This window comes from Capricornis sumatraensis, chromosome 17 (genome assembly GCF_032405125.1).
Source record: "Capricornis sumatraensis isolate serow.1 chromosome 17, serow.2, whole genome shotgun sequence".
Taxonomy (NCBI): Eukaryota; Metazoa; Chordata; class Mammalia; order Artiodactyla; family Bovidae; genus Capricornis; species Capricornis sumatraensis.
The window spans coordinates 9,899,446-9,915,681 of NC_091085.1; the positions used below are offsets into that span (position 1 = coordinate 9,899,446).

At 36.3% G+C, this 16,236-nt stretch overlaps 1 protein-coding gene across 1 annotated transcript in view; it reads right to left on the bottom strand.

Moving 5' to 3' along the window:
- Positions 1–756: 756 nt before the first annotated feature.
- RBM46 (RNA binding motif protein 46) overlaps positions 757–16,236 on the bottom strand; it is a 43,096-nt gene continuing 27,616 nt past the window's right edge. The window contains exon 4 of the mRNA XM_068990157.1: positions 757–956. Within this exon, the coding sequence (XP_068846258.1) occupies positions 757–956 (200 nt within the window). The remainder of the gene's footprint in view (positions 957–16,236) is intronic.

Genomic DNA, 16,236 nt, shown 5'->3' on the forward strand with positions numbered 1-16,236 from the left:
CAAGTGAGACATAGGCATATTAGAAACACTGTATATTTAATGTCAAAGAATTTGAATTCAAGTACAAAAATTAAACAACACATGATTTCAACATTAAAACACCGTAACACTTACTCAACTATACATCGAATATCAAAAACACAGAAGTATAACTACAAAAACCTTGAATATATTAACAGCAAAATTATAATTTATTTCTACAACAAATAATTATTAACTAAAATATTTATAGTTATTTTCAAGGACCACAATGGTAGACTTTTTCTTTAGTACTGCATAAAATTTGCATCTTAATCTTTTTGCCCTTCATTTCTTTTTACATAATAGTTAGATGCTTCTGGTTATATAATTGTTCTCATCTCTGATACAGATAAGTGATCCTTGGTAATCAAATCTAGTGCTTTAACACTTGTGAAACTCTATTTAGTAAAGTTACAATGAAAAAATTTAATGTAAACTTCTGGGTTCTATTGACCACTCAAGAATCAGAAGTTATTTAAAATCCCCAAAATGTAAAATGAACAGTAGTTTGTTATACCTTTATCAAGAGAAATCACTGAGTAACTTTTTAACTGTAGCATTTTTATAAGTTTTACAACTGTAGGCTATTCTGATGTTTACTATGACTGATATTTACTATGTTGAATATATAATTTTCATTTTAAAACCAAATGTACAAACCCGATTCTAAAATAAAACTATTTTAATGTGCATGCTTTACAAAGAAACTTCATATTCCTGTTTACAGTATTTTCTTCAGAAGAATGAGGCCTGATTGGAGATATATAATCGCTGTCCAACATGGCTGCCATTAGCAAGAGGTATCGTTGGTGACAAGGAATAGCTTGGATAAGAGTAAGGCCTTGAAGTATAAGGAAGCACGCTGGGAGTCCCAGAAGAGAGGGTAGCACTAACAGGGGAAAGACTATTTATTGAGCTGCGACGGAAATTGTAGTCTGTAAATAAATACATAACAATTATGCTGCACATCTTTATGGTTACAAATTTAACTCAAAGAGACAATGCATTATAACTATAATCACAGTTTAACATAATGTTCTAAAACTTTCAAAATCCTGATCATCTTATATTGCTGGTAAAGACTATTTCAGCATTCACTGCACTGCAAATCCTGACAGTTTCATCAGTCAGTTATGTTAACTTTCACTGACACAATGCTTCAGAGATCTTACTAGAATGCATTCTTGGATATCTATTAATTGTTTTGTGTCTTTATGATCAACAAAAAAGAGAACCTCTGATTTCTCTTACTCTATTCACAACGAAGTTCCTTTTAAATCTGATATTAACACTAAGGGGTAGGTCATCCACGAGGAAAAGATATAAAACACTGAATTCATTATTTGCTTCTTTTTAAAAATTGTGTTAGGTGAAACATTTACCCCCGGATTGCAAAATTTGTCTAATATTTCATTACTTAAATATTAATATAAACAATTATACAACTCAACAAACCAACTTAATATCAGAATCCTACCAGTACCACAAAACAGTAAAATGAATCATCTTCATAAAATAAACCTCAAGAAACCATTATCAACTTGTAATATTGAGAAGTCCAAAAATTAATCCAAATTATTTTTTGAAAACCAGTATTTGAAATATTACTGTTCCAAAATAAACATTCATCTTATGTAGATGCAATTTCCTGCTTCATTAATTATAATGTTTAGAGATGTGTGTGACCATTAAAGACCAAATCTGTTAAATCCTGTACTTTCCAAAAACTCAACTATGTTCTTTAGTGTAGAGTAAGTCAAAGAGTGTGAAAATGACTATAAAATGATTATTTATAAAAGGTATGGTACTTCTAGGAATGGAAGAAATTAGATCATCTAATATATAGGTCAAGTCTTTTCCATATTTTCCTGGTACTATAAATGAGGCTTAAAAATGAACATTAACCTAGTATTGTCATGGAATTTAATAGTAGGCCAACAGGAATGAGATCAACTGCAGGGGAATAAGCTCAAGAAACATCAGAAAGAACCTAGTTAAGAAAAAAAATGGAAAAAATAAAAATCAGTTAAATGTAAGTTTAATTTCTAGCACTGTAAAACTCTTAATTAGAATAATTTTTATGAACTTTTAATGGTACCATAAGATCAATGAAAGCAGATTGCTACAAGAAGACAAATACCAAGACATCCAGTTAAAAATATTTTCAATATTGTGAAACTGGATAAGGAATTATCCATTTGATACTACTTGCTTTCCTAATATCTAGGTATTACAGAATAAAGTAACATTAATCCAGGTATTATAGAAATTTTTTTTCTTCTTTTAAAGGATCCTCTTTGCCTGAAGCATTACAATATTGAGTATAAATAGAAACCTTAATGTTTCTGATAATTCTAATAACTGTTTTTTTAAGAAGTTCTGATTCTCTCCTCTCATTCTAAAGATTATCACACAAATACAATCAATTCCTTATTCATATAGTTCATACTTTCAAATTTTAACAATGTGATCATAGACAACAGGATTTAAAAGAACAGATCTTTAAATAGTTAAACTTTGTATATGGGGAAATGCAGTTTTCAGAGGAATCACTTTCACTTTGAGTTTATATCCATTCAAGATCTAATGCAGCCTGTTCATGGAATGTGGCTAAGAAAGAGATTTTCAGAAGATTTCACAAAGAAGATACAGACAACTGGCTACTTACAGAGTGTTCATTAGGTATGAAAAAGTGCATTTTTTATATACCCCTACTGTAAACCTTCAATTTAAAAACACACTAATGACCACTGTAGTCTCACACTCTGGAGACTAAAATATAAAATTAAAAGGGCACTTTGATGGCTTTATTCATAGAGGATAAACAAAGAAAAAAAATTCTCCCTAATACGACAAAGATTGGGAAATAAAAAGCTTCAGATGTTTACAAGCATTTCAAAAAAAATTCTTCTGCAATCTAAAACTCTAAATATATTCAGAAAAACATCTGGGTATCTAGAAAATATAATACATACCAAAGCTGAGATAATACCTGTGAGATAAATCTAGATGAATTTTATTTCCTCTAATATATAATTTATGTATCACAGACAACAGAACTCAGAAACATCACTGATTTCTATGAAACAACAAATTAACAAATGAAATAAAATTCCTAACATATTTACTTGCCCACCTCTGCTTTTTCTTCCCAATGAACATCCTTAGTTCTTCAATCCCACTGTTTCTGCCTCAGACTGAGATATGGACTTCCCTGTCCCCTTCTTCTTAAGGGAATGACACAGAGCCAATTTCAGAATTTGTTATACACTGATAATTATTCAACTGTCTTAACACTTTTTAAATTGAGGTAAAATTTACATTTTACATTTAAGTTGAGGTACAATTTATATGGGGCTTCTCTAACAGCTCAGCTGGTAAAGAATCCACCTGCAATGCGGGAGACCTGGGCTTGATCCCGGGTTGGGAAGATCCCCTGGAGAAGGGAAAGGCTATCTACTCCAGTATTCTGGCCTGGAGAATTCCATGGAATGTATAGTCCCAAAGAGTTGGACACGACTGACTTTCACTTTCACAATTTACATACAATAAAATGCATACATCTCATGTGTTCATTACAGTGAGTATTTCTAACTATAAAAACCTATGTAAACAACACCTAAAGCAAGATTAAAAAACATATCCTTCAATCTAGAAGATTCCATTACCCATTTCAGAGCCCTTCTATTTGAGGCAACCACTTTCTGATTGCTAGCAGTATTAGTTTAGTTTTGCCTGTTCTCAGACTTTATATAAAATGAACTCTTAAGGTACTTTCTATGTCTAGATTCATTCATGTTATATCAGTAGTCTGTTCATTCTTATTGTTGAGTGAGTAGTCCACTGTATGAATACACCACAACTTCTTTATCCATTTACCTGTTGATAAAAATTTGAGTTGTTTCTAACTTTGACTATTATGATTAAGCTGTTATATACATTCTTATATAAGCTCTTTTGTGAATATATATTTTCATTTCTTTGGGGTAAATAACTAACAGTAGAATTGCTAGGTGATAGGGTAGAGACAGATACTGCTAAACAGTGCATTTACAGCAGCACACTCAACATCAATAAAATATGAGAGCTCCAGCTGCTCCACACCTAACATTTGTTATTGCCAGAGCTTTTAATCACCGCTATTCCAGTGATATGAAATGATATCTCATTTTGGTTTTAATTTGTATTTCCCTTATGTTTAATAAGGATTCCCTGGTGGCTCAGACAGTAAAGAATCTGCCTGCACTGCAGGAGACCCAGGTTTGATCCCTGGGTTGGGAGGATCCCCTGGAGAAGAAAATGGCAACCCACTCCAGTCTTCTTGCCTGGAGAACCCCCATGGACAGAGGACCCTGGTGGGTTATAGTCCACAGGGTCGCAAAGAGTCACACAACTGTGAGACTAACATTTTTACTTTCACAAAATTTCATCATAAAATTTAGAGGTCTCCAAATAATCTGGGTTTCAGAAAACCTCACAGCCTGCTAAATGGGGGCTACATGCCTACTTGTTACGGCATGCAAGAGACTGGTGGAACACAACCAAGATGTTTAAATTGCAGAAGTCAAGTTGCAAAGATCTGAGATGCAAAGGCTGGCTACAGGCATATTTCACTGCATGTAGCATCTGAAGATTCTTTGTTATGATTTATGAGGGTCCTGGTTAGGTCTTGGTTCTGACCCCAGTGGCTTGCAGTAAAAATGAACCCAAAGGCTTAAACTAGATATTTTACTGAAATGGTCACTTACTGATCATTCTTATTGGGTTTTCTTCTTACTGTTGGTATCAATAAATTTTTTTACTAATTAAATTCTCTAAATTAAAATATTAAATAGCAACAGCTTGAGTCCTCAGAAGTCTCTACTTTAAACCACCTCTTTCACTGAAGGATATTACTGACAAAAGATGGTTGATTTGAGCAACTTTTCCATATTCCACAGTTAAACAGAGAAAACAAGTTAAAAATTAGGCCTTCTAACTCCTAGGAAAGTACTATTTCCACCTGATCAAGCTCTTTCACTCTGACAAGTTTCTCAAAACTGGGTTGAGAGAAAGTGTTTCAAAAGGGTGTTGTGGGCAAGGTGAGAGAAAGAGAGTGCTGAAGCTTCCCAGGTGGCTCAGTTGGTAAAGAATCTGCCCGCAATGTAGGAGGACCCAGGTTTGATCCCCGGGTTGAGAAGACCCCCAAGGAATGGCAACCGACTCCAGTAGTCCTGCATGGAAATTTCACTGACCAGAGGAATCTAGTGGACTATAGTCATGGGGTCACAAAGAGTCAGACATGACTGAGTAACTAACACTGAGCTACCTGGCTTCTGCTTGCACCTCCCCACACCCTCATTTTCCACTTCAACACACAACTCTGCATTCCCTTGCTTTAAATGCTAAACTTTTATGCAACATTTAAGGAAAAGGCCCTTTTGTACAAAAAAATGTATGAGTAACTTGCTCTAATATAATGCTTTATTAGAGATATCATTTTAATCAAATCCTCTAAAATTCCGTATTTATATGCTGAATGAAAACATTTTTACAGAATAAATTTGATTTATAGGCTTAACCTTAAGTGGGCCTGTAATTCCAGAAGATTCTGAAGCTATGTCTGGAGTGAGCAGGATCGTGAGTCACAGCCACGGTGCCACATGGTGCCAGGGAGCGAGTGCAGAGCCTGGCAGCGCATGTCCCACCTGCTTGCCACTCCTGCCTCCGCAGTGAACACACTGAGGCCTCCGAGCCTTCTCTGTCCAGCATGAGAGACAAACGCCACCAATATGTTTCTCAGTGGAAACTAAGAAACAGGTATACTGATTTATTCTATTTGTGTCTTGCTTTTCTGTTTCTCTCTTACACATCTTGACGGAACATCACAGAATCGCTAGCTGCTTTTGTTTCATACAAAGGAGAAAGCCTTAATAGAGACTTTAAAGTGAGTTCCAAGAAAGTATCCTCTCATATTAATCGTTCTCTTTTAGTTTCTAACCAGACACTCTTTAAATTCATTTTCCGTTAGAAAGTAAATTCCTCGTAATTGGTTTTTTCTATTCTCCTTGTTAGCTCTGTGAATTCTACCTTGATATCCACCTCTTCTTTCTGATGTACCTTTTTAAAGTGTACGATTCAGTGATTTTTAGTATATGCACAAAGTTATGCAACCAAACACCACTACCCAGAGCATTTTCAAGACCCTCAACAGAAACTCTGTATGTACCTATTAGCAGTCACTCCCCATTCCATCTCCTCCAGCCCCAGCAACCACTCACTTTTCTGTTTCTTCAGATTTGCCTATTATAGATTTTTCATATAAATGAAATTACATAATTAAGGTGGTCTTTCTTAATTGACTTAGCATGATTTAAAGGTTCATCCACGTAGTTATGTATCAGAACTTTTTTACAGTCATCGTATAGAGATAATGCATTTTGTTTATCCAAATTGTTTATCCATTTGTTTATCAATGGACATTCACCTTTTGGTTGTTGGGAATAATGCTGTTAAAGAGTACGTGCACAAAACTTTGTGTGAACATATGTCTTCAATTCTCTAGAACGAATAACTAGGAATGGAATTTCTGGGTCATATGGTAAACTCTATGTTTAACTTTCTGAGGTATTGCCAATGATTTTCCAGGAAACTATATACCATGTTAACACTCCCAACAGCAATGTGAAGCACCCAATGTTTTGACCTGTGAAAAACATTTCCACCTTTAACATGTATTTTAAGCATTTCTTTAGATTTCTATGAGATCTGTCAAAATTTTGAAAAAATTTCATTTTACCATTTTTTATTTCAATTTCTAATATTCTAATAGCCATAACTATAGTAACTCAATAACTTTCTTTTACTGAACCACTGAATTTCATCTTTAAAATAGTTTTTTCTAACAATATTATATATATCTAGAATATTTTTAAAAGGCTGGGTTCAAACAGACATTAAAATCATGTATGTTAGAAAACAATTAACATTTATCATTCATTATGCTGTATTTCTATCATAGTACAGAAGACCAAGAGCTAACTGTAAAGCAGAGGAAAGCGTTTTCAGAATTGGTAATTATTAAGCAACTACAACCTATGAGATATTCAAGATCACTAATTACATTTTTATGTAATATTCTTGACTGGACTACATTAAGAGTGTCAAATTTACTGGTATTTTTACCTCATTTACTTTCCCTACTTCAAGTAAATTTTTTTGAAGTATTTTTATTTCCTACTTAATTTTTCCTATCAGGTGCCCGACGTGTTTCTCTAAGACTAGGCCCACAGAGTAACTAAGGTCAGTATTTCTGTTTTAACATGATTTATAGGAGGATTTGAATATGATAATCTTAGTAATAGGAGGCTGGGTACGAAAGTTACTGTCTATAACTGTTTCCTTATAAGCTTCTAGTTAATTAGTTCTCTGATTTTACTAGATGATTATATTTCTCAGATTCAATTTTGAGGGGAAATTATTAATTAAATTATGGACTGCAGCCTACCAGACTCATCCGCCCATGGGATTTTCCAGGCAGGAGTACTGGAGTGAGTTGCCATTGCCTTCTCTGCATTACAGTGTAATTCCCATATAATTTTGAAGATTTGGGTTTAAAATTCTTACTCTAAAAACTCTGATATCATAAATCATAAACATTTTGTCAATTATCTGTATTATTATTAACAAATTACAGCTGTTTCATTCTAAATTATCTAAAGATTATAATTGAAACCCTAAAACAAAGGTTTGAAATCCTCAAAAATGCAAACTAATATCACTACAGTGAAAGCAATCAGTTTCAGTGCCTGCCTGGGAAAGAGGATCCAGAAGAATAAGTGGATTATAGTAAAGGTGACAGAAATCTTCTTTTTCTTGATTTCACAGATTTATAAAGCAAAACTGACCAGAAGTGTACACTTTAAATATGAGCATTTTATTGTATTTTAATTATACCTCAAAAAAGTTATAAAGAAATCCCAAGCATTTCTCTGAGATAGTTTAAAAGTTTCCCAAACTACATCCCACACAATTCTTGTTGAAACAAGAATCCCTTGGGCCAAAAAACATCTTAGGAAAATTTTAGGAAAGATGGATCTAACAGCTAAACAAATTGTACTATAGTTATTCAGGATGTTAATTGCAACATGACCACAGAAACAGCTATTTCACTGAACAACTGTGCAAATCAGTACAGAAGAACCTTTAATAAGACTACTATATAATGGGAAAACATTAAAAAGAAATCAGAAAAAATCTTAAAATATGTTAAATACAGAAATTATAAACTCAAGTGTCTTCAGAGGCCAAGATGTAACAAACAAAAGAGCTCAAAAAGGACCAAATGTAAAATAATAGGTGTCCAGCTATTTGTACTGAAGTGAAACCTAGCTTCTTTCCTGTCAAAAAATTGAAGAGACCAAACAAATTCTTCCTAGAACTTCTAGTATGCTACCTTTGTATTAAGAGATTTAATTATGTCAAATTCCTTTTAATGCTAGTTTATATACCATTTGGAAAAACAAGAATAAAAGAGCAGCCTATGAGAGGGAATATTATGATTTGAGTTATAGCAAACTAGGCTTCCTAGGTGGCACCAGTGGTTAAGAACTCACTTGCCAATGCAGGAGACAAAAGACACGAGTTCGATCCCTGGGTTAGGAAGACGCCCTGGAGGAGAGCATGGCAACACACCACTATTCCTGTCTGAATCTGAAATCCAGAGGAGTCTGGCAGGCTACAGTCCATAAGGGCACGAAGAGTCAGACGTGACTGAAGCGACACCACACATACAAAACTAGGCTTCAGTATAGCTTAAGAATTGTAGCTCACTACAAAAACTGTCTGAGCCAAGGTGAAGATACAGCTCTAAGAAAGACAGCAACTCTTTTCAAGTTTCATTTCCATCAGTAAATTTAGTCCTCATACTTTAAACTTTGAACAAAAAAACTTGTAGGGAAGGCAGTTCTGAGAACAGCATCACATATTTAAAAATTTTAACTAAGATTAAGATCTATACAAATAAAGTTTTAAGTTTCAAATTTAAATATACTGCTTGTATCTGAAGTATGTTGTTCTGTTCAGTTGTTAAATCATGTCCTACCCCATGGACTATAGCACACTGGGACCCTCTGTCCTTCACTGTCTCCCAGAGTTTGCTCAAATTCATGTCCATTGAGTTGGTGAGCCTATCTAAATATCTCATCCTCTGCTGCACCCTTCTGCTTTTTCCCCTTTCTCCTTCTGCCTTCTATCTTTCCCAGAATCAAGGTTTTTTCCAGTGAGTCAGATCTTTGCATCAGGGGGCCAAAGTATTAGAGCTTTGGCCCCAGCATCAGCCCTTCCGGTGAATGATCGGGGTTGATTTCTTCAGGATTGACTGGTTTGGTCTCCTGGGTGAACAAGGGGCTCTCTCAAGAGTCTTCTTCCGTATCATAATTCAAAAGCATCAGCTCTTAGTGCTCAACCTCCTCTACAGTCCAACTCTCACATCCGTAGGTGACTACTGGAAAAACCACAGCTCTGACCATATAGACCTTGTTGGCAAAGTGATGTCTTCTTTTTAACACACTGTCTAGGGGCTTCCCTGATAGCTCAGTTGGTAAAGAATCTGCCTGAAATGCAAGAGATTCCTGGGTTGGGAAGATCTGCTAGAGAAGGAATAGGCTACCCAACCCAGTATTCTTGGGCTTCCCTTGTGGTTCAGCTGGTAAAGAATTCACTTACTTGAGGGAGACCTAGGTTCAATCCCTGGGTCTGGAAGATCCTCTGGATAAGGGAAAGACTACTGACTCCAGTATTCTGGACTAGAGAATGCCATGGACATGCACAGTCCATGGGGTCACAAGGAGTCGGACATGACTGAGCAGCTTTCACTTTCACTTTGGTTTCTCATAGCTTTCTTCCCAAGGAGCAAGCATCTTTTAACTTCAAGGCTGCAGTCACTGTCCACAGATAATTTTGGAGCCCAAGAAAAGAAAATCTGTAACTGCTTCCACTTTTTCACCATTTCCCATGAAGTGACGGGATCAGATGTTGTGACCTTAGTTTTTTGAATGTTGAGTTAAGCCAGCTTTTTCACTCTCCTCTTTCAGCCTTATCAAGAGGCTCTTTAGATTCTCTTCACTTTCTGTCATGAGTGTGCTATCATTTGAATATCTGACGTTCTGATATTTCTCCTGGAAGTCTTGATTTCAGGGTGGAGGAATTTCACATGGTGTACTCTGCATATAAGTTAAATAAGCAAGGTGACAATATACAACACTCCCATACTCCTTTTCCAATTTTGAACCAGTCAGTTGTACCATGTTTGGGTCTGTTATTTCATGACCTGCACATAGGTTTCTTGTTTATCAGGAGACAGGTGAGTGAGGTGGTCTGGTATTCCCATCTCCTGAAGAACTTTCTAGTTTGTTGTGATTCATACAGTGAAAAGCTTTAGACATAGTCAATGAAGCAGAAGCAGATGCTTTTCTGGAATTCCTTTGCTTCTTCTACGATACAATGAATGCTGGCAATTAAATCTCTGGTTCCTCTGCCTGAAAGTTGTACGTCCGGAAGTTCTCAATTCACATACTACTGAAGTCTAGCCTGAAGAATTTTGAGCATTATCTTGCTAGTATATGAAATGAGTGCAATCGGATGGTAGTTTGAACATTCTCTGGCATTACCCTTCTTTGGGACTGGAATGAAAATTGACCTTTTCCAGTTCTGTGGCCCCTGCTAAGTTTTCCAAATTTGCTGGCATATTCAGTGCAGTACTTTAATATCATCTTTTAGGATTTGAAATAGCTCATCAGAATTCTATCATCTCCACTAGCTTTGTTCATCGTAATGCTTCATAAAGCCCACTTGAATTCACACTCCAGGATGTCTGGCTCTGGGTGAGTGACTATGGCATTATGGTTATCTGGGTCATTAAGACCTTTCTTGTATAGTTTGTCTGTATATTCTTGATAACTATTCTTAATCTCTTCTGCTTCTGTTAGGTCCTTACTTTTTCTTTCCTTTATCGTGACCATCCTTGCATAAAATGTTCCCTTAATACCTCCAATTTTCTTAAAGAGATTTTTCTATTGTTTTCCTCTGTCTCTTTGCATTGCTCATTTAAGAAGGACTTTTTATCTATCCTTCCCATTTTCTGAAACTAAAGTTGGGTATATCTTTCCCTTTCTCCCTTGCCTTTTGCTTCTCTTCTTTCTTCAGCTATTTGTAAAGCCTCTTCAGACACTTTGCCTTCTTGCATTTTTTTTTTTTTTGAGATGACTTTGGTCACCACCTCCTGTACAATGTTTTAAACTTCCATCCATAGTTTTTCAGGCACTCTGTCTTCAGATCTAATCCCTTGACTCTTTTCGTCACTTCTACTGTATTAAGCATAATAGATAAGATTTAGGTCATACCTGAATGGTTTAGTGGTTTTCCCTACTTTCTTCAATTTAAGTCTGTATTTTGCAGTAAGGAACTCATGATCTGAGCCACAGTCAGCTCCAGGTCTTGTTTTTGCTGACTGTATAGTGCATCTCCATTTTCAACTGCAAAGAATATAATCAATTTGACTTAGGTATTGACCATATGGTCGAAACTGTTAGCCTTTGCCCTCCTTCATTTTGTACTCCAAGGCTAAATTTGCCTTGCGATTCCAGGTATTGCTTCACTTCCTACTTTTGCATTCCAGTGCAAAAGTGTGAGTCTTTCATGGATCACAGCCTTGTCATGGCAAAGGAGCTTGTAACCTTAATGAAGCTTTAAGCCATGCCATGTAGGGTCACCCAAGAGGACTGGGGCATAGTGAAGAGTTCTGCAAAATGAGGTCTACTGGGGGAACAGATGGCAAACCACTCCAGTATTCTTGCCACAAGAACCCCATGAACAGTATCTGAAGTATGAGTTATAGTTAATATTTATTGAGCACTTACTAAGTACAAAAAAAATAACTATACAAGATGAGTATTTAATCCTCACAATAGCCTTACAAGGTAAGTACTACTAATTTTCTCTTTAACATGGAGGAAACTGAGGTACAGAAAGGTAAAAAACTTACTCAAGAACATACGGATTACTTCCCAGTGAACCACAACATTTTTTTTTGTCTCTATATGTAAAAATGAATTTAGATACTAATAATATTTACTCAAACTCTAAACTACCTTAATTTCCTACTAAAATTTATCCTCCTCAGTACCACAATGAAAAACTAAGTGAATCCTAATAAAAATAATTTTTATTCTAAACTGTATCAATAATAATTTGGTTTAATAAATCTGAAAAAAATCAGACTTGCATTGTCAAGTTAGTTTGAGAAATCTGAGGTAATCTACTTATGATACGTTTATTTCAACTACATCTACTTTAAAATATTGTTTGCCATCTTGGTGCTTTACAATGTACACACAAGCCTGTTTAAAGTTTTGAGAAGTCCTAAAATATGGAAACCGGTTTAACTTTTTAAAACTTTGTGTAATGTGTCTATAATCAACAAAGCTATAATCATCAAAAATTGACACAGGTTTCATTGGCCAATTTTAAATATTTCTTCTTAAAACTGTAAGGAAGAATAATTTATAACTAGCTTTCTGAAAACTAAATATATCACTTAATATTCCTAAGAAGCTTTTTCTTACCTGCTTATTTTCTCCAAATTCTTCTACATAGGTCCAGGCTGAAGAGACTGTGTTCCCTGTCTGTAAGCAGTGAAGACAGAAAAGAATTGAGTCTTTAGACTGATGTTATCCCTATCTTGGAAGTGATGGAATCCTTGATAACTTCAGTTTAAATTATCTGATCAGTAAATATGAAAATAAATTTAGAGGAAAAGAAACAAGTGATAGTTATTTCTGAAGTTCTGCAAAGATGAACAAAGAGCAGTATTTTGCTTTTGGAATAAAAATTATGATTTAATACATTAACAGAATTAACATATCTTCCCATACAAATTAAGACCTTATAGTTGGTTTTTCCAAGAAGGACTACTCTATCAATAAAATAAGAAAAATATTTTAAAAACAAATGAGATTGCCCAATTTTTGATAAGTGGATAGCCAAAGAACCTAAGTGAATTTGAAAAAAATCAATATTATTTCCCTCTGTGTTAAAAAGAGAAATAGCCAAAATAATACTAACCTTAAAAAATATCTGACTTATTAACAGCTAAACTTAATCTACTTGAAGCCTAACTTCGCCATATACAGCGTAACTCTGAAGGTCCATCCATTTCGGTGGATCTCTGTATTCAAGTGTGAACAAGTAAAAAATGTTTGATCCACATAAAACTATAGACTTTAAATACTGATCTTACAGATAACTCAGCAGAAAGTCACCATATTTTCTGATTTTTATGTAGTAAATTAGGTATTTAGTCAACCCTTCCCAGTGAGAACTAAATACCCAGACATTTATTAAAAGAAAAGCTAACTATCTAAAAGCACCGAGAATGGTCAAGACTGAAGAACTGTGGGACTGTGATCTTAGACAGGAAGAAACTCAAAGAGGTGTGCACATCTTCTGAAGGTATGTTTTGCCTTCAAAGACTGGCAAGTTCTAAAGAGGGATCTGAGAGACAAAGGAAGATGGCAACATACAGACAAATTTCTGAGGATAAGAGGACAAAAACTGGAATTGAGGAGCATGTCTAGAACCCTGAATAAAACAGAACTAGAGGCAGACTAGTCTTCATTTAGCTTAGAAGACTAAATTCAAATCTCAGCATCTGCCAAGACTGAGACAATCTGAGGTTGCCAGTCCTACGGTCACCTTTTTAAAGCAAGCATATTAGCTTTCAGATCATCACGTTTTTCATATTATCATATATGAAATGGCATGCAATCGAAAAGAACCAATCATATAAAAAGGTAAAATAATGTGACCTAGAATCACAAGAAATAGAAGTCAACAGTAACAGAGCTATAGGAAATGTAGATAAACTTCTCAGAACTAGACATCAAAATAATTATGACTGCCATCCTCAAGGAAATAAAAAACAAGACTGAAAATTTTGGAAGAAAAATATAAATCACAACAAAAAATCAAATGACATTTCAGAACTGAGAAATTCAATAATTACTTTATCATGTTAGACACAGATGAAAAAGGAATTCATAAGCAGAAAGACAAGCCTGAAAAAATATGTAGACTAAGTATACAAAAGAATGGAAAAGTATAAAAAGAACACAGTAAATAAATGGGATATAGTAAAATGGTCCAACAATTCATAACTGGAATACCGTAGAGAAAAACAGAAAATGGGACAGAAGCAATCTAAGAAAACAGAATAACTTAGAACTTTCTAAAACAAGTGGAAAACACTGATCCAGATTAGAAGGAGTGAAAGTTCCAATTAAGACAAAAACTAAGAAAATTACACCTAAGTCTACCATAGTAATACTTCTGAAAATCACAGGAAAAACAGAAAATATTAAAAGTAGCCAGAGGAGTTATAATAAAGGAGCAATGGAGGCAGTCCCAAGATGGCCAAACAATAGGATGGGGAGACCACTTTCTTTCCCACAAATTCATCACACGATCATCTGAACGCTGAGCAACTTCCACAAAACAACTGCTGAATGCTGGCAGAGGACACCAGGTACCCTGAAAGGTAGCCCATTCTCTTCGAAAGGAGGTGGGACAAGATATAAAAGATAAAAAGAGAGACTAAAGAGTTAGGGATGGAGACCCAACCTGGAGAGGGAGTCGTGAAGGAGAAGTTTCCAAACAGTAGGAAACCCTCTCACAGGCAGGTCTGCGGGGAGTTTTGGAATCTCAGAGGGCAACATAACCCAGGGGTGGGGGGAAACACACAGAATAGGTGCCTAACTGCAACTGTCAACAGAGAGGCAGCCCAGATGCTCACATCCACCACTAGCGAGTGGAGGCTGGACAGGGAGGCCTGGGTGGCATCATCAGTCCTCGGGGTAAGGACCAGGCCTGAATGCCCTGAGGACAACCTGAGGAAGCTAATGTGAGACAGCAACCCAAACTGGGGAATCGCTAGAGAAGAAAAATAAAGAGAGAGAGAACTTTCCCACAGAAGGCTCTAACACACAGCCTGGCCCACTCACAGAACAAAGGACTAAGAGAATATCAAAGGAGAGTGAGCCGGTTGCATACAGCCCATACCCTAGACCCTGCCAGGGCAGAGGCAGGCATGCGAGAGCCAGAGCCGGAAGCGGGTGGGGGTGCTGCTCCAGTCTCAGCCCGAGACAGCATCCTTCACCAGACTGTGAGCAGGCCCCCAGCCGCTAACCACGTCTACCTGGGATCCTGGACGGTTGACACCTGCCAGGAGGTTACAGCCTAAGGTCAGCTCCCCAGAGGAGATACACAGCGGAGACGGCACTCCCATGGCATACCGGGGAAACCAAGTGGCTGGGACTGGGGAGGTGGTAAGATGCATAGCCCACCGGAGACAGTGCTCGCCAAGCACCTGGTTGCCTGAGCTGCTCAGACCTCGGACGGGCACAGAGCAGATGCCCAACAGAATCTGTGCCCTTGTGGAGTTCCCAAGAACCTTGAGCGGCTTAGACCTGGGAAGTACACAGAACGCAGGGCCTAAGCAGGCCCTAAGTAGACCCGGAAAGCACACGCCTCTGTGAGCAGGGGCAAACCCAGTGTGGTCCATACGCTGCAAGCATTCCCTACACATGCAAGCAGTACTTGTTTGCAGTGCTTCTCCCTCCCCACAATAGAACTGAGCAAGGCAGCCTAAATAAGTGACCAGGTTCACCCCCTTGTGCCAGGGCAGAAATTAGAAGAGAGTTGCAAACAGAGGAAGCCAAAATAAGCAAATAAGAGAGAACGGCTCTGGAAATGATGGGTGCAACATATTAAAATCCTATAGTTAACATTGACTAAGCATTGGAGGGGGCCTATAGATCTTGAGAACAAGTACAAGCTGGAACAAGCAACTATCTAAAACTGAACTGACCCCACACGGCCCACAACAGCTCCAGAGAAATTCCTATTTTTATTATTACCACTTTTTAATTAAAAAGTTTAGTTATTTATTACTCCTGTAATTTTCATTTTTATAACCTACTATTACCTGGCAAAAAGACCATTTTTTAAAGCAAATTTCACATGTGTATATATATATATTTATAATTTTTGTGATTGATTTTGTTTTATATTTTTAATATTGTTATTTTTGAGAGTCTTACCTCTACTCTAGAATTTTAATCTTTGCTTTTGGGTATTTGTTACCAATTTTGTACCTTTAAGAATCTAATCTTCGGGATCCAT